This window comes from Alternaria rosae, assembly GCF_020736505.1.
Source record: "Alternaria rosae strain MPI-PUGE-AT-0040 chromosome Unknown BKA58scaffold_3, whole genome shotgun sequence".
NCBI classification, from domain to species: domain Eukaryota; kingdom Fungi; phylum Ascomycota; class Dothideomycetes; order Pleosporales; family Pleosporaceae; genus Alternaria; species Alternaria rosae.
The window spans coordinates 1147160-1162438 of NW_025763572.1; the positions used below are offsets into that span (position 1 = coordinate 1147160).

At 52.9% G+C, this 15279-nt stretch overlaps 7 protein-coding genes across 7 annotated transcripts; 3 read left to right on the plus strand and 4 right to left on the minus strand.

Annotated features, from left to right (window-relative positions):
• Positions 1-477: 477 nt before the first annotated feature.
• On the plus strand, positions 478-1919 carry BKA58DRAFT_122389 (uncharacterized protein). Its single transcript, XM_046164184.1, has 2 exons — positions 478-793; positions 842-1919. Exon 2 carries the CDS (start codon positions 941-943, stop codon positions 1643-1645), a length of 705 nt encoding a protein of 234 aa, XP_046027433.1. The 5' UTR covers positions 478-793; positions 842-940; the 3' UTR covers positions 1646-1919.
• Positions 1920-2650: 731 nt separating this feature from the next.
• Positions 2651-3773, minus strand: BKA58DRAFT_122218 (ubiquitin-conjugating enzyme/RWD-like protein). The gene is made up of 2 exons (XM_046164181.1): positions 3413-3773; positions 2651-3338 (listed from the first exon to the last, which is right to left on the minus strand). Exons 1-2 carry the CDS (start codon positions 3576-3578, stop codon positions 3010-3012), a joined length of 495 nt encoding a protein of 164 aa, XP_046027434.1. The 5' UTR covers positions 3579-3773; the 3' UTR covers positions 2651-3009.
• A 20-nt stretch (positions 3774-3793) lies between these two features.
• Positions 3794-5349, plus strand: BKA58DRAFT_379869 (uncharacterized protein). Its single transcript, XM_046169851.1, has 3 exons — positions 3794-4188; positions 4241-4386; positions 4441-5349. Exons 1-3 carry the CDS (start codon positions 4008-4010, stop codon positions 4900-4902), a joined length of 789 nt encoding a protein of 262 aa, XP_046027435.1. The 5' UTR covers positions 3794-4007; the 3' UTR covers positions 4903-5349.
• Positions 5350-7177, minus strand: BKA58DRAFT_379872 (uncharacterized protein). Its single transcript, XM_046169852.1, has 2 exons — positions 6733-7177; positions 5350-6578 (listed from the first exon to the last, which is right to left on the minus strand). The coding sequence occupies exons 1-2, from the start codon at positions 7011-7013 to the stop codon at positions 5654-5656; spliced, it is 1206 nt and encodes a 401-aa protein (XP_046027436.1). The 5' UTR covers positions 7014-7177; the 3' UTR covers positions 5350-5653.
• Positions 7178-8456: 1279 nt separating this feature from the next.
• On the plus strand, positions 8457-11021 carry BKA58DRAFT_311640 (uncharacterized protein; the record flags this gene model as incomplete). The annotated part of the gene is made up of 6 exons (XM_046167341.1): positions 8457-8548; positions 8604-8769; positions 8806-9626; positions 9675-10066; positions 10115-10529; positions 10589-11021. 6 exons carry the CDS (start codon positions 8457-8459, stop codon positions 11019-11021), a joined length of 2319 nt encoding a protein of 772 aa, XP_046027437.1.
• A 116-nt stretch (positions 11022-11137) lies between these two features.
• Positions 11138-12777, minus strand: BKA58DRAFT_122214 (nucleophile aminohydrolase). Its single transcript, XM_046164180.1, has 4 exons — positions 12481-12777; positions 12337-12432; positions 11503-12286; positions 11138-11447 (listed from the first exon to the last, which is right to left on the minus strand). Exons 1-4 carry the CDS (start codon positions 12493-12495, stop codon positions 11254-11256), a joined length of 1089 nt encoding a protein of 362 aa, XP_046027438.1. The 5' UTR covers positions 12496-12777; the 3' UTR covers positions 11138-11253.
• A 143-nt stretch (positions 12778-12920) lies between these two features.
• On the minus strand, positions 12921-15251 carry BKA58DRAFT_356858 (armadillo-type protein). Its single transcript, XM_046168670.1, has 3 exons — positions 14949-15251; positions 14362-14871; positions 12921-14311 (listed from the first exon to the last, which is right to left on the minus strand). The coding sequence occupies exons 1-3, from the start codon at positions 15177-15179 to the stop codon at positions 13388-13390; spliced, it is 1665 nt and encodes a 554-aa protein (XP_046027439.1). The 5' UTR covers positions 15180-15251; the 3' UTR covers positions 12921-13387.
• Positions 15252-15279: the final 28 nt, after the last annotated feature.

Genomic DNA, 15279 nt, shown 5'->3' on the forward strand with positions numbered 1-15279 from the left:
TAAGTTGTTTCCCGGCGTATCATGAGCGCCTGTCCTTCGGTTGGCGTTCCTGCAGAAGCTGAAACCGATCCGTCACGGGACGCCTTACTCACCCACCACACCTCAGTCTAACGCCCGTCATGGCGCAACTGCATCGTTCCAACTGGCGGCCCCTACATCCGTGCAAAGGCCTCGCCAGACGTGTTCAGCCAGCTCGCCGTTGTTCTTGCGCGCAGGATCAGATCTCGGGTCACCCCTGCCGATTCGGCCAGTGAACCAGTGGCGTTAGCCACAACAAACGCCACCATCGCAAACTCAGCTGAGATACCACCAGCCAAGACACGAGGACACTGGTCGTGCTGCTGAGGCCACGCACCAAACCATGCCTACCCCAGCAGAATCCGTGATGTATGCCTTCCACAGGCGCTATTCGTCACAGCTGAACACGATCAGTTTGTTGTCTTTTGCTTGATTTGCGCATCGTGGGCTTACGCTTCACTTTGCCCACCAGCTTTCGTCACCAGGACTACGCCGCGCTAGCTCGCCGATATCTCGATGTTTCAACCGCATCTGGGCGTGCTGATGTCGCCGTCGAAGCATATACGTAGACCAGGATGGCGCGTTCCGCAGAGATTGATGCCCCAGGAACGAACCTGACTCTCACATGCGATATCCTTATTTATACATCGACCCCGGTGCCAGTCCTACAGGAGCGAGACAATAACCGTACCCGAGTATTATTAGCTGCCTACTATACAACGGAGGATTCCGACCCTAGTGCTTATGCTAACAGTTACATCCGTTCTTACTCGACGTAAGTTGTATGAAAGCGGTTGCTTCCCCGTCTTCCTGACTGACGCAGTGGCTAGTTCATCTAGGACCTGCATCATCCCACGCTTCTCATAGTCTGAGTGGATCCCACCAAGCCTTACCTGTCTTCCGTCGGCGTCATTTTGTACCTATGCCTCCACTTCTCAAACCAACGAATTTGCTCGATACAGAAAGGCGGCTCCCGCTCGTCAGTCTACGGCATCTTTTTGAAGTGTTCTTATTGTTGGCGCTTTTTGTCACAGTTTTGAGATCGATACTCCTTGCACGAAGACGAAGAACGATGACTAGTTCCGACATGGGTCAAGGTGACTTGCCCATCAATCAAGAGAAGAAGTTGGCCATTCATCAAAGAAAAGATTCATATCAAGAGGAGGCTCATCTTGAAGGGGAGAAGATAGAGAGTCTCAGCACTACTTTGGAAGAGGTTTCAAGCACAGAACGACAGAACGATGTCTTCCTTCGTCGGCCATCGCTCGACCAGCAACCGAACCAGTACCTCCAGTCGCTCCAAAAAGAGACCCTCCAGCCCGTACTATCTCCGATCTATCCTTGGATATCACCGCCGCAAAATCTACCAGGACCATACGACGCGCCCTACTATCCAGTCCCGTTACCGACCATCAAGACCGAAGAGTCACTCCAGGATAGAAACCAGTCGACTACCATCAAGACCGAACCACCCTCGGCAGACGTACCCGAGGAACTATCAACTATCTCGTATACCCGCCGCGTCTCGCCAAACAGTATGCCAGACCAAGAATCACTTCTAGAAGGAACAGTCACGGTCTCAACCAAAGGCTGGCGGCGCACTCAATGGACCGTCACCGCAGGTTGAGCCCCATCTGCCACCTCTTCACCGTATGTTCAAACCAAGCTAGGAAAACGTCGGAAAGCAAGTGCGATCGTACGCTCGCACAACATGCCTTCTTCCGTACAACGGCACCTACCTCCCACGACAACGCACACTGCCTGGACACAAGCCACAATCGCTCGATCGCGGTCGCATGACCTCAGCACATGTGGATACTGAGGCTCAACGTTAAAGTGCTGAAGTGGTCCAGTTTGAGCATGGAGTGTTGTGGCTTGCGTAGTTTCCACGCTTACTAGCTGAGGAAAGTGGAGTGAAAGTGGGGCGGGTAGGCGACACTTGTCGACACGATGTATTGTTACTATTTACGAGGCTTAAGCCACAGCCGGCATGGGTAGATCCGGTTGCTTGTCATGTTTTTCTTGCTTTTGTTGGTTCCATGGTGGGTATTTGTCATGTTGGTACCGGTACTTCGAGACGAAGGGTTCGGCGGATGTACCCGATGGTCTTCATGTCTTGGTGTAGTTTAGTAGTTGTTTTGCAGTCCAGACAACCGTCATTTCCTGGGTTTTCTTCATATCATTGATCGGAACCAAGGTGCACAACACTTCCCAAATATGTATAACCACTCCGGCTCAAACTTCATATGCCGAGCGCATACCAAAGTCCCCGAGCGTCTAAACGACGTGTTCACTAGTTCCCGCGCCACGAACTTAGTAGTCGTATTTTCGTATTGGAAGTCCCTGGGGATCGAATGACGTGATCTCGATAGCTTTACTACGGTGCGTTCTAAGCGCCAGACAAATATGTCCATCTAAGCTTCGCCAAACGAATCATCTGTGACCTAAGCGCCAAAAGCAAATTGTAAACATCTATCTGCAGGATTCGTAACGATGTACACCTGAGCAGCGTGAAGAGTACGTACTGCATGCGACACAGTCAGCTTCAAGTCCTATGTAGACGTCACGTTAGCGGTCGATCCGCGTCGCTTGTAAGAACCGTACTCGGACAGGAAGGAACATGGTAGATCTCATTCGTCTACAATTGCCCGGTCTGAGACACTGCGTTGTCGATCAGCGCAGCGCGTAATCGAGGAGTATTGTGGGGAGCTGAAGTTGAAACACAGCCGTGGGCCCACGTGCGTGTGGCGGGCTGCGTCGGGCTTACTGACGATGCCGGTAACTAAACTGATCTTGGACAGGGAATGTATAGAGTTACAGATGGTGTGTCGGTAGTATACTCAATTGCGAATGCATGATGCGTTCACGCTCTCCAATGTAGGTATCTCGTCCCAAATCAAACCAAACGCCCAAATAAATCCTCCCACATATTCTCGTTACGCCAGTGTACAGCAAGCCACATATGTTCCAACCCAAATCACGCTATACAGTCTACCTCTTGCCCTTCCAATCATACCTCTCACTAACAGTATAAAACCTAATCAAACTTCGAGCCCCAACCTCGTCGCCCGTCCTAAACAGCTGCGCAACATCCACATTGAGCGGACTGTCCGGCTCAGCACTAGTAAGCAACTGGTGTATACTCGTCAGAGTCGAAGAGATAGTATACGCGGGTGTCCAAGCGGTCTTGAGCAAATCGAGGCAGATCTCGCCCGTCTTGAAATCGACGTTGGGGTGGCAGATAGGTGTTACGAAGCGGATGGTAGGTGGGGTGAGGGGGTAGGTGGAGGGGATCGCGATGGAAAGGAGCCAGCAGCCGTCTAGGAAGTGTTAGCAAGTGAATGTGGTGATGCTGTAGGCGGTGTAGGCAAAGTATGCGCCGGGTTGTGTGTACCTTCATATGCCGTTCCCTCTACACCCTTCATGACTGCTCTCCATTGCATCACATCGTCATCCGTAGGTCCGAGTTCGTAAAGCGCGTCGTTGGAGTCGTGCTGGTATGTTTGCAGTTCGGTCATGAGGCGCTTGATGGGCGATGCGTTGCGCGAGGAGCCTGCCATGGTTTCTATATACGTCCGAGATGGGGATTGATATGGATAGTGAGGTTATAATGGGTGGAGACGATGCGCTGTATGTCTATGGCGGTGAAAGTGCGAGTGGAGGCTGGCGGACAGCTCAATTGTCGCATGGCTGAGCTGGCCGCGGTGATGCGCCGAGGTCTGAAGCTTGAGCCACAGTCTGGGCTGAGCGCCATCCCCACCAAAACTTTTGGAGATGGCATATCGTCACTGAGGTGCAGAGGCGCATCTTAGAGCACGCACCTCTTCTTACAACTTCTGCGCATTAGAATCCTTCAAATCGACGCGTTTACTGGCTTAGTCAGCATCCTGATCCCATCGCACACCTCCTCCTACCACCTACACAGTCAACAGTACGCGGAGTCGAACTCTTCATACACGACGCGCGCATACAAATCGGGACACATAATCATGGTCGCACCTACAGTTACCCTCACGCATCTGAACCGCGCCGACGGCTCTGCGACATACACCCACAATGGCTACTCAATCATTGGCGCAGTCAATGGCCCAATTGAAGTACAGCGGCGCGACGAATTACCCGAGGAAGCAGCGATCGAGGTGAACGTCAGACCCGCTATGGGTGTTGGAAGTATGTTCCCCTTTCTGGCTGGTTACGGATTGGTACACTGACAGAATACAAGGCCCGAGAGAAAGACATCTCGAAACCCTCGTACACAACACACTGCGTAGCATCATTCTGACCCGAGCGATACCACGAACACTTGTACAAATCACACTCCAAGTCAGGAGTTTACCGGAAGAAGATAGCACAGCCGGCGTCAACACTGTATGTCCAGTCGCAACGCCGTTTCCCGTGACCATCAATCGCTAACAATCCCAGTCTCTGACCCTCCTCCCACACCTTCTCCACACCGCACTCCTCGCCCTCCTCTCCGCATCAATACCCCTCTGCACAGTCCTCACTTCCGTAATGATCGCGCAACCCGCCTCTCCATCTACGAACTCCTTCCCACCCCTACTCTCGCCCACCGGGAACGAACTACTACGCGCGAAGCCTATACGATCTGTACATGTCTTCGCATTCGGTGGTGACAGGAAGATGTTGCTGAGCGAAAGCGAGGGAAAATTCAGCTACGAGGAGTGGAATGAGGCCTGTGAAATGGCAGAGGATGCATGCTGCGGAGAGGAAGACGAAGAGGAGGAGGGAGGTGTGCGGTTGGAGGCTGAAGGCGAGGCTATGGACGTCGACGCACAGGTCGAGGGAGAGAATTTGGAGAAGTGGTTGAGGAGTGTGGTAAGGAGGAAGGTAGAATATGAGCAGCGGTGGAAGAGCGCTACCTGAAGTCTGGTCGCAGGTATGCAGATACGATGACGATTGCAAGACGGAGGCTGAGGCCCTCGCGCTTGGAATCCTCATTAGCCAGCGTGGCAGGAGTGAGACAACACCAGTGACTCCAGAGTATGGTCATACATCCCAGAGAGGCCATCACTAAGCGCCTCACTTTCTTTGGCTTCGAGGTTACTCAGAGTTGCCAAGCCGCTGTGAGTCTGGAGCTGAGCACAGTGTGTCCAGGTATCATAACGCGAACATGAGTCTGCGTAATTTGAACGCAGCGTTGCATCAGCCATAGATGACGGCACAAAATCCAAGGCCAAATCAACGCTGGAAGCACTAGTTCGACAAGCAACGATTTCTTTGCGGTGATGTGTGCGTGACTCAAGAGTATGAAACAGGTGTGACGAGTTGCGTTGGTGAGAAGTGGTGACTGGTGCGAATGGCGAGCTTTGTACAAATACTGCTGTGTGTTTGTCTTTTGTTGTGCGAAAAATGCTATAGATACAAGAACGCTCAAAGCGCTAACGATGCGAGACGTATAAATGAAAGCTTGATGTAGACATCAAGTGTTGTAAGATGGTACAAGATGATGGTAGCGAATGGCTCCGCCGTATATCCGTCGTTCTCAGTCATAAATCGTAAGTCGTCGAGTGGTTGCTCGTCGTAGAAGGATTTTCGTTGTATGATGGCTTGTTTGTCGTGTCCCAGCGCTATGCAAAACCCCTAAAAGAACGTCCGTAAACCTAAATGAGAATGGTTAAACTGACTCGACCTTCTCCGTGATGAGTTTCTTCTCATGTTTCGCCTGCTCGGCCAGCACTCTTCCTAGAGCACCCTGTGCGTCCCATTCGGGGATTTCCCACATTGTTTTGTTCTGCGACTTCTTCTTATCGGTAACCAACCGGAAGTCTTCACTACATGCCTTCGCCTCCAGGAGCCACTCGTGCCAGGCGGGAGTATTAGGACAGGCATCACTCCGTTTAATCCATTCAATGTCTTTGCTGACACAAATAACCCTCCACAGAGCTTGAGTGAACGTGTCGTTCTCCGAAGGGTATCCTTTCTTGTCCATGCTGGAGTCGGAGAGGCATTCGTTTACGACCTTGTAACACGAGGTATCCCAGTGCAATTTGCTGTGCAAGGCAGCGACGATCCAGTACGAAGCGCCCAGCAGCATGTAGGAGCCAGCCCACGCAATCTGCACTTGGATCTGAGCATTGGCGAGGCAGATGACGCCCCCCATAAGCATCATGGTGCCCACCAAACTCAGTATTCGGTATACCGGACCGTGCGTTAAGAGGTAGTTGATGTTCTCCGGTGCGAAGTAGAGCTCTCGCGCCACGTCCTCCTCACAACGCACAACCAGAAAGGACCCCTTTGGATATCGAATAACAACGTCTCCTCGCGGCACCGGCCCCTTTTTGTACCTCCGCGAAGGTAATTCCAGTTCCCACTTGTTGCCCAATCCAATCAGACTGGAAAGAAGCGAGAGGAGTACCGTCGCCACCACCGACATGCCATCGTCTTGCCATATCGACAGCGCAAGGAGGAGAGCAGAGAGGGCGAATCCGATGAGAAGTACGACTGTGAGTGGGCCAAAGGTCTTGGCTTTGAGCGATCGGTCGTGGACGCGTTTGATCTCGACAACCCGGACGGAGAAGGGCTTCAGGTTGTTGGCGTCACTGGTAGTCTGTTAGTATGACACGGTTATGCTATGGTTGTAGATTGGTACGTGTGATGTCTAGTGCATTGTTGACTCCGGTCCACGGTAGACGTGTGGGGAAGTACCTCGTGGCAGCTGGTGCCTACCGAATTTGACCGAGAAGATGCACTTACCAGACGATGTTTCCAATATGATTGATGTTATCCCTGTGATTCCCCGAAACGATGCCGGTTACGTGACCCGGGAATGGCTCTAGTTGAACTGGTCTTGTCGGCCTCATCAGGGCTTGAGGTGCCGGGATCAATCGTGGGAGGAATATCCATCTCGAAAGCGTCGAAACCTGAGCATTGGCGAGCACGGAACCCTCGCCCAAGATGGCAAGGAAACCAACGATATCTAGTTGTAGTTCATTGAGTGATATCTTCCCGTTCTTATCTGCGGGCAGCCAATACATGTCGCTAAGATGCACACGATCTTCAAAACTCAGCGCGAACTGATGACCGAAGCTGAATGTGATGGGAACGATGCATAAATCTGAATCGACGCGCTATAATGCAGTGACAGAAGGGCCGCAAGCGTTTATACCACAGAGCCAGGATTGAGGCAAAAAAAAAAAAAAGGCATGTATGATGGTGACGAAGCCCCAGCGTGGACAGCGTGGAGCAGTAAAAGGCGCGCGTAGAAGCTGGGGGCCAAAACTTGCGTGCATCGCCCACCAGATCTGCGTGTGGCACCTCATTCCACTCCGGTCAGAGAGGCCCAGGCGCTGTCTCGAGGACACGGGAGTTTGTGCACTCCCACAGCCCCCATGGATTGGGGCTTGTGCAGCTATTGGGTGCCTCAGGCTGAAGAAGTGAGGGGCAACATGGCTGACAGGGCCAGTGGCTAGGCTCCAGGGTTATCCGGCGTATGGCAGAATGCATGAGGCTTTTGCATAGCCTCCTTCATCGTGTGAGCGATGGGCAGTTCTGCCCAGCTTCAGCTTGACTTCCAACTTCTTTCTAGTAACTGATCCGCTTGTCGCAACGACATCGCGAAAGTTTGGATCGCTGCGCCCCGACTGCGAGTGGAGCTTGAAGTCGTCTGTGATCGCCATCTTCGCCTGCTGCTCGCAACACCAGAACAGGCGCACGCACCAGGCTGACATCCCCGTGACACGATCCGATAGCGACAACTGTACCAAACGTCGAGGTTTGCGTTGAAAAGACGTCAAAAGTGGTGTCGCATTCACTCGAGCTGTCAAGAGAAGGAAGAATTGAACGCGAAAAAAGCGTGCGCTGATGTATGTGGTTGCTCCTTCCTTCTGTCTTGCGTGTCCTCAGGCACGCGATAGTGCTGGTGGCATCGCTCCCTCCCAGTCATTAGAATATATGAGCGCAGGAAACGTCATCGTCTAGTCAGGGCAAACATCGCCGTTTTATTCTTCTCCTCAAACTTTCTTTTGATCCTGCCGCTTCAACATATCTACTTGGTCGCGGCCATCGCTCCAGGCATCAGTTATTTCCCAGCCTCGCGCATTTCTTTAGCCGCGGGGTATGAGGCGCAGCGAAGAAACCACAGCCGCGACTACCTTGTAAAAGTCCAACACTAATCCAGTTGGCTATGTGCAATAGGCCGACAAGCGGGACAGTGGTACTTGAATTTGGTACACCATATCAATCGCCTGGTTAGAGCACTATCTAGTCAAGGGGTGTGCCTTTGAAGCAACCTCGTTTCACAGGATCTAAGGATTGTGTTGGATATCTTCAATCATACACAGCCCAGACCGGTCAATCGAGAAAGGTCACCGAGAGCGGTGTGAACCAGCCGTGTCGCATCATATCATTGTACCTGCGGTCTTATCGCAGGTGGCATGAGCAGCCGGTGATAGACGCGTCTTCATTCCATCGTCATCGGCATGCCCACTGACGCCGAGTCCAAAACTTCGAGTGAGTCCCACAGAACCCGGCCGGGGTTGTTGGCAAAGTGTGGTATTGTCATTCCCACCTTGTGAGTCTCCAGCCAGAATCCAGTCCATTATGTGAGTCTGTGCTAACGGATACAGCTTTGTACGTGACAGACACGGCTCTCCAGAGGACCCAAACCGGCCAGTTATGACTGTAGCTGACTCACCAAAGAAGAGAAAAAGGGCCCTCAGCCCGCAACCTACTAGGAAGATACCACTACATACAGGAGAGCCGAAGACACTCAAAATGTCTTCCCCAAACTCTGTGACCGAGAAGGAACGGGAGCTGGAAGCTAAGCAGAAAGAAGCAAAAGCATTATTCGATGGTACACTCAACAAGAAGGAAAAGGACACGAACATGTACGACAAAAAGAGAAGAGCCCTTATTGACGCTGAGAAAGACACTGCGTGGGACCTAGCTGTAAGACCCAGGGGCTCCTCCAGGTCTCAGGATGCCAAAACAGAGGAAAGGGCTGCTACCATCATCAGAGCGATTCGGGAATATGAGCGGGTTGTTACCTTCGGCAATCGACCGTCAGAAGCCCTGCCATTAGAAGAAGATCGCGACATGGGTGGTCAATATCTTACCAACAAGGACCGCATAGACAACGAAAGCAAGCTGTACCAGATCGCCAAGATGGTTCCGAAGGGCGCTCTATTACATCTTCACTTTAACGCCGAATTGCATCCTGAGTTACTTCTTGTACGAGCGCGCAAGATGGAGAACATGTTTATCCGCAGTATCATACCAATCACAAAGGAGGAGCATCTAGGACAAACGGAAATGGTTTTCAGTGTTGTCGATCCAAAGACCGTGAATCCAGATGTCAATATCTTCTCAGAGTCATATCCTACATTAGAAGGATCGTTGGGAGTTAAACACCCTGACTATCTAAAGACTGTCTGGATGCCATGGTCGAAATTCAAGGAAGAATTTGGAAGAAAGTTCCCGGGCTTATACGAAGATCAAGAGCCAGAGACATTCCAAGCAGGAACCCCACATCAATCACATCACTGCGGAGAGCGAAGGCCTGCCAAACTAGAGCCCGCTGAGAACTGGCTTAGGTCGAAGATGGTGCTCAGCCATGACGAAGCCTATGGACCTACGCAGACGGTCAATGGGTATGTGGTTCTCTTACACCGTCGCGGCATCCACTAACGTCTACACAGAGTATGGGCCCGGTTCAATCAAGCTACCAGGGCTTTCAAGGGCTTACTAAACTATGAGAGCGTCTACAAAGAATACATAAGTGATGCCATTGACCGCATGATTGAAGAGAAGGTCATGTACGCTGAGCTTCGACCGATGCTTCTGGACAAGGAAATTCCTGCCGACAGCGGCATTTGGGAAGAACGCATCGAGAACGCTGGACAGATGCAACTCATTGTAAATGGAGTGGAGAAGAAACTGCAAGAGCTTCGGAAGAAAGGAAACATTGACAAGTTTCCCTTCGGACTCAAGATCATATACTGTACGCCACGATCAATACCTCCGGCATTGATGCAGAAGGAGATGAGGCATTGCATTGATCTCAAGTTGCAGTTTCCGAACCTGATCTGTGGTAAGCAACACTTCAAACCTGCAGCACGGCATTTCCTAACATACGTAGGTTTCGATCTTGTAGGCGCCGAAGACCGGCCTAACCACATTGGGTTTTATAAGAAAGAGCTCGATGCGTTCCGGGAAACATGCGAGAAACTGGACCTAGACATACCTTTCATGTTCCATGCCGGTGAGACGCTGCTTGACACTGGTGGCTCTTCCGATCCAGAGAACTCCAACCTCTATGACGCAGTGGTATTGAAGTCGAAGCGCATCGGCCACGGCTTCGCGCTCATGAAACACCCCCATCTCGTCGAGAAGTTCAAGAAGACGAAGACCAGCGACGGTATATGCATTGAGCTTTGCCCCATTTCGAACGAGCTTCTGCATCTTTGCAGAAATGTGAAAGAACACCCATACCCAGAACTACTGGCTGCAGGTATACCTTGTACGGTCAACTCGGACAACCCGTCACTCTTCAGGTAAGGGATATCGCCCACGTCATCTCCTTGAAAGAGATCAATACTAACAGAACATGTAGCAACTCGATGTCACATGAATTCTACCAGATCATGGTCGGCGATCCTACCATGTCGCTCTACAGCTGGAAGCAACTCGCAAAATGGAGCCTTGACTACAGTTGCCTCTCCGTTACAGAGAAGAAAGAAGGACATGAAATTCTTAATAAGAGCTGGAGAGAGTTCTGCCGGACTGTGGTTCGAGACTATGGTCCTCTAATGGAAGATGAATCTTCCGTCAACATCGACCCCTACAGGGCCGAGGCATCATATTCTAAACGCGATAGGATCCATCCGATTATCGAGAAGGCGATCGCAGACAAGAAGACTGAAGACAAGAAGAATCCAAACAACAAGGATTTAGACCTGGCCGAGATAGGCAGAGAGAAAGCAAAGCAGTGGAACGAGTCTTTGGCCGAAGGCAACATCCTGAAGCGAAAATCTTCTTCACATTGAGACGTGCTAGCTATAGACTGGCAATAAGGGATTGCCATAGCTCAGCGACACAATCAAGTTAAAATCCGTCATGGAGCTGGCCGGCTGGCTGGTTTTCGCGTGTCTGCTTTTGGAATACAGATGCGACGCATCCATTACATGATGACTTGTTTGGACTAGATTATGGCCGTCAAGTAGATTCCCAAGGCTACGGCCAACCCAATACAATATTTTCGACTCTCCAAGGTCTTCATTAAGCCGCGTCCCCGACACCACCTAGAACCCTCTTATCACTGCCCGTGACCGTCTGCCCTTTCGCCTGCGCGAAGTTCGCGCTCCGCTCGTGCGCGGGGTTGGGGCTGTAAAACTCATCGACGATAGGATGAATCATGACCGTCTGCTTCGAGATAGTAAGCGTACTATTTGTCGGGACCGTGACCCAGTTATCTGTCCTCGTTAGTACTACGACTCCACATCAATAAAGCAATGGGAAAGGACATACCCCTCTCAAACGTCAACGGCTCACTAGCCACAAGTACGATATCGCTCCCCTTGTCCCTACGTTCCATAACGTAGTCTCTTTCTCTCTCCTCATCGTCGACAGATACACCAGCATCGGAGTCCTGAGATTGAGCGTTGAGTTCGCGCCAACTCGTTCCACTGCTGAAGAACAGACTAGCTGCTTCATCTGTCTTGCTACTCACGTACCGCGAGCACACCACGCTAACACCATCGGTAACAGCGAAGTTGAGCAAACTCCTGCTATCCTCCTCACCAACACCTTGTTCGCCCACGACGTCTTTGATGAAGCCGTTGAGCCGCTCAATTGTCTTCAGTATCGCTTTGCGCAGCACCGTGTGTCCAAAGCCTACACCTGGTTCAACATCTTTATCAGGTGAGATGCCAGCTTTATCGAGACAGTCGAGAAAGGTAGCGAACGCCCACTCGCTATCGGTACTCCCGCCTACGACGTTGAACCACTTCTCGTCCAGACTCATAGCCAGTCTACGCTTGATCTGTTTCCAGCACCCAATACCGCCGTTGTGCATGAACATGAGGCTTTTGTAGCTGAAAGGGTGGCAGTTGCTGTCGCTGAGGTTCCCCTCGGTTGTAGCACGGACGTGGGCGAAGATGAGGCTCGACGTGGTTTTTGACGCGATGCGCGAGAGGTTTATGCAGTTCCATGCTGGGATCGTGGAGGTGAAGACGCAGGGCGTGGGACCGAGCGACGGGCAGGTGTAGTAGCCTATGCCGAAACCGTCGCCGTTGTGTGGGCGCCGTCTGTCCTGGTGGTAGTTAGTGGGAGGTGTGATGTAGGTGGTTGACGGTAACGTACTAGGCGGAGGCGCGAGTCGAAGGATTGTGTCAGGATAGAGTGTGAAGGGTTTAGGATGAGCTCAGAGAGGAGGATCTCATCCTTGCCTTTGTAGACCTGTCGGTATTAGCTGTGGGCTGCGCGGGTCTATGGTGCTCTGCTTACCATGAACCTACACATGTTGGGTATCTGTTATTGTGTAATCGAACTTCAGCGTCTCATATCAAGTAAAAGCAGTGATCCTGGTGCCGGATGTGTGGAATGGTAGTTGTGTCAAGATGATGGTGCGCTGGCTGCGAGTTCGGGGCGGCGGTGTGTTCGCGATGATTGCGCCATCGGTCCAGGGCATTGCTTGAGATATCATTGGATTCTGCACAGATTGCAGAGACGTCGTGTATGCGCGCATGCGATATCACGGATTTCATCCTGAGACACGCGACATGCTATCACGAAGCGAGACAGCAAAGATAGCTAACCCCACGCGTGGTTCGCGGAGGCATGCCGGGGCGGGGTGATCAGGGTTCCGCGGATGACGCACGTGTTACTTTCCCAGTTAGCGGCAATGTTAGTTCAACAATCACATGCAACTTCAATCATGTCGACCAGGCCATGTTGTAAGCCGATTACTCGGCGATTTATTCAGCTATCTGGCTGGCGCGGCTGGACTGCGAGCGCATGTTGCCCTTGCACCCAATCGTGTAGAGCGCCATTCCAGAGCAGACCGCCCAGTCCAACCATTCCAATCTTCAGACAAGCTAGACAAACACGCAACGCCGGGGATATGATGCGGTTATTGAACATGGGTGGGGTACAAGACGGTGTATCTTTAAGGCTTCATTGAAATCATGGCGAAGTGATAGCTGGAAAGGATGGGGGTATTGCAAAGGAAACACAAAGGTCCTCGCAATCATAGCACTTCCGTGGATCATGTATCATATCGTGTATGATCTCCGTGTTCGTCCAGGATACTGCAAACACTACTAGTCGTGCTCTCGTGGCTGGCTAGCGTGGTGGAAGGGCTGCACTGAAATGCAACGTTTCAACTTCGGACTCGTCGCGGACCTGGACCCGCTTACATGTCCATGGAGTCACCTCCATTGGCAAAGTTGAAGTTCTGTTGTTGCTGCTGACCAGCGGCGCCGAAGCCGAATTGACCGTCCTGGTTGACCTGGGGTCCGGCCTCGCCCATGTTCTCCGCCTCACCCTCCTCGTCGGCGAAGTACTTCTCGATGATGTTGTAGGCCTTCATGTAAATCTCCTCGTTGGCGTTGTTCTGGCACTCGTGGATCTTCTCCATGCCGCCGACCTCTTCGATGAAGAGAGCGTAGCGGTTGATGGGCTCGCCGCCAGCACCACCCTCGCTGGCCTCCTTGTCCATCTCGCCGACCTTGAGAATGTTCTCAAGACCATCAAGGGCAACCTGTATAATCTTGTTGTCGGGGCAGGCGAGGAGATCGCAGAGGGGCTTGATGCAGCCGCTTTGGACGAGGTAGCGGATCTGAGCAGGCTTCTGCAGACCACCGCTGGTGGCGTTGGAGATGGCCCAGCAGGCCTCCTTGCGCGTCTTGAAGTCGCCGTTCTGGAGGAGGTGGATCAGAGGGGGGATGATGTTAGCATCGATGACGGCCTGGATCTGGGTGGAGTTGCCGGCGGTAATGTTGGAGATGGTCCAGCAAGCCTCCTTGCGGATTCCGTCCTTGGTGGAGCTGAGAAGGGACAGCAGCGCAGGGAGCGAGCCGCAGTTGATGATAACCTGCGTCTGGACGTCGTCGCCAGTCACAATGTTGCCGACGGAGCGCAGGGCGGGGGTCTGGACGGAGGTCGAGGCGTGCATGAGCAGCTCTACGAGACGGCGGGGGATGCCGGCCTCGATGACGGCCTGGATCTTGTCGTTGGAGCCATCGGAGAGGTACGAGATGGCCCAGCAGGCGTCGATGAGGACCTCGTCGTCGAGCGAGTATACGAGCTTGGCGAGCACGGGCAGGGCAGGCTGGATCTGCTGGACAATTAGTACTTCTAGTTAAGTGGGGCAGCAGCAGAACTCACAGTTTGCCAGTCGGGCTGAGGGGTCTTGCCGCGGCAGAAGTTGCTCAGGGTCCAGGTGGCATTGCGCAGCATGCTGAGCTTGCGGCTGTCGCCCAGCAGGGCAAGCAGCGGGCGGAGAGCACCGGCCTGCAGGACAAAGTCGCGGCATGCGGGGCTGTCACCGGCGATGTTACCCAGGGCCCAGACGGCCTGCTCCCGGACGTCTGGCTCGTGGCTGCTGAGCAGCTCGACAAAGATGGGCACGGCGCCCGCCTCGATGACGACCTGTGTCTGTTGCGCCGAGCCCGACGCGATGTTGGTGAGGGCCCAGGCAGCCTCGAACTGCACCAGCGTGTGCGGGGAGCGCAGGAACTCGACGAAGCGGCTCACGACGCCAGTCTCGATAACGCGCTCGATCGGGGGGTTGCGCTCCTTGGACAGCAGCTTGCGGAACTTGGTTGTCGCCTGGATCTGCTCGTCGATCTGTTCTGAGAAGACGCCCTTTACCATCTGGGGGAGCTCCTCGTTGAGCTACATCGCGGTATGTCAGCCTGCTATTCTGTGTATATAGATACTGGGGGCACGGGATGGTGGGGTATGCTACGCACCTGGCTCTCGATGTTGCCGCCCTCATCGTCGCTGTCGGGGGCAGCGCCGAGCGAGGCGCCCGGCTGGTCCCGTCCAGCGATACCGCGGCGTTTTGCGAGGTTTTCCTCACGCTTCGCCCGGCGGATCTCGACCTGTTGCTCTTCACGGCGGCGGCGGAGTTCGTCTGGCTTGAAGGCGCTCTTCGCCTTGAACGTCGTGCGACGGTGCTCGGGGATGTACTTGTCGGCCATTCTAGCGACTCTGGTGGGCGTGCAGTGTGGTGAGTCGGACAAGATTTGGGTGCGGCTGTTTGTTTGTAAAAGGGAGTAAACTTTCCTACCAGAGGGGTGA

Excerpts from the sequence above, each read along its gene's own strand:
- BKA58DRAFT_122389 (XM_046164184.1), top strand. The coding sequence starts at position 941 with ATGCCTCCACTTCTCAAACCAACGAATTTGCTCGATACAGAAAGGCGG.
- BKA58DRAFT_122218 (XM_046164181.1), bottom strand. The coding sequence starts at position 3,578 with ATGGCAGGCTCCTCGCGCAACGCATCGCCCATCAAGCGCCTCATGACC. Across the intron at positions 3,339-3,412 it reads AGAGGGAACGGCATATGAAG|ACGGCTGCTGGCTCCTTTCC; the intron begins GTACACACAACC and ends AACACTTCCTAG.
- BKA58DRAFT_379869 (XM_046169851.1), top strand. The coding sequence starts at position 4,008 with ATGGTCGCACCTACAGTTACCCTCACGCATCTGAACCGCGCCGACGGC. Across the intron at positions 4,189-4,240 it reads ACCCGCTATGGGTGTTGGAA|GCCCGAGAGAAAGACATCTC; the intron begins GTATGTTCCCCT and ends ACAGAATACAAG. Across the intron at positions 4,387-4,440 it reads GCACAGCCGGCGTCAACACT|TCTCTGACCCTCCTCCCACA; the intron begins GTATGTCCAGTC and ends TAACAATCCCAG.
- BKA58DRAFT_379872 (XM_046169852.1), bottom strand. The coding sequence starts at position 7,013 with ATGTATTGGCTGCCCGCAGATAAGAACGGGAAGATATCACTCAATGAA. Across the intron at positions 6,579-6,732 it reads CATATTGGAAACATCGTCTG|TGACGCCAACAACCTGAAGC; the intron begins GTAAGTGCATCT and ends ACAGACTACCAG.
- BKA58DRAFT_122214 (XM_046164180.1), bottom strand. Across the intron at positions 12,287-12,336 it reads TCGACTCGCGCCTCCGCCTA|GACAGACGGCGCCCACACAA; the intron begins GTACGTTACCGT and ends AACTACCACCAG. Across the intron at positions 11,448-11,502 it reads GCCGTTGACGTTTGAGAGGG|ATAACTGGGTCACGGTCCCG; the intron begins GTATGTCCTTTC and ends TAACGAGGACAG.
- BKA58DRAFT_356858 (XM_046168670.1), bottom strand. The coding sequence starts at position 15,179 with ATGGCCGACAAGTACATCCCCGAGCACCGTCGCACGACGTTCAAGGCG. Across the intron at positions 14,872-14,948 it reads GCGGCAACATCGAGAGCCAG|CTCAACGAGGAGCTCCCCCA; the intron begins GTGCGTAGCATA and ends ACCGCGATGTAG. Across the intron at positions 14,312-14,361 it reads CTCAGCCCGACTGGCAAACT|ATCCAGCCTGCCCTGCCCGT; the intron begins GTGAGTTCTGCT and ends ATTGTCCAGCAG.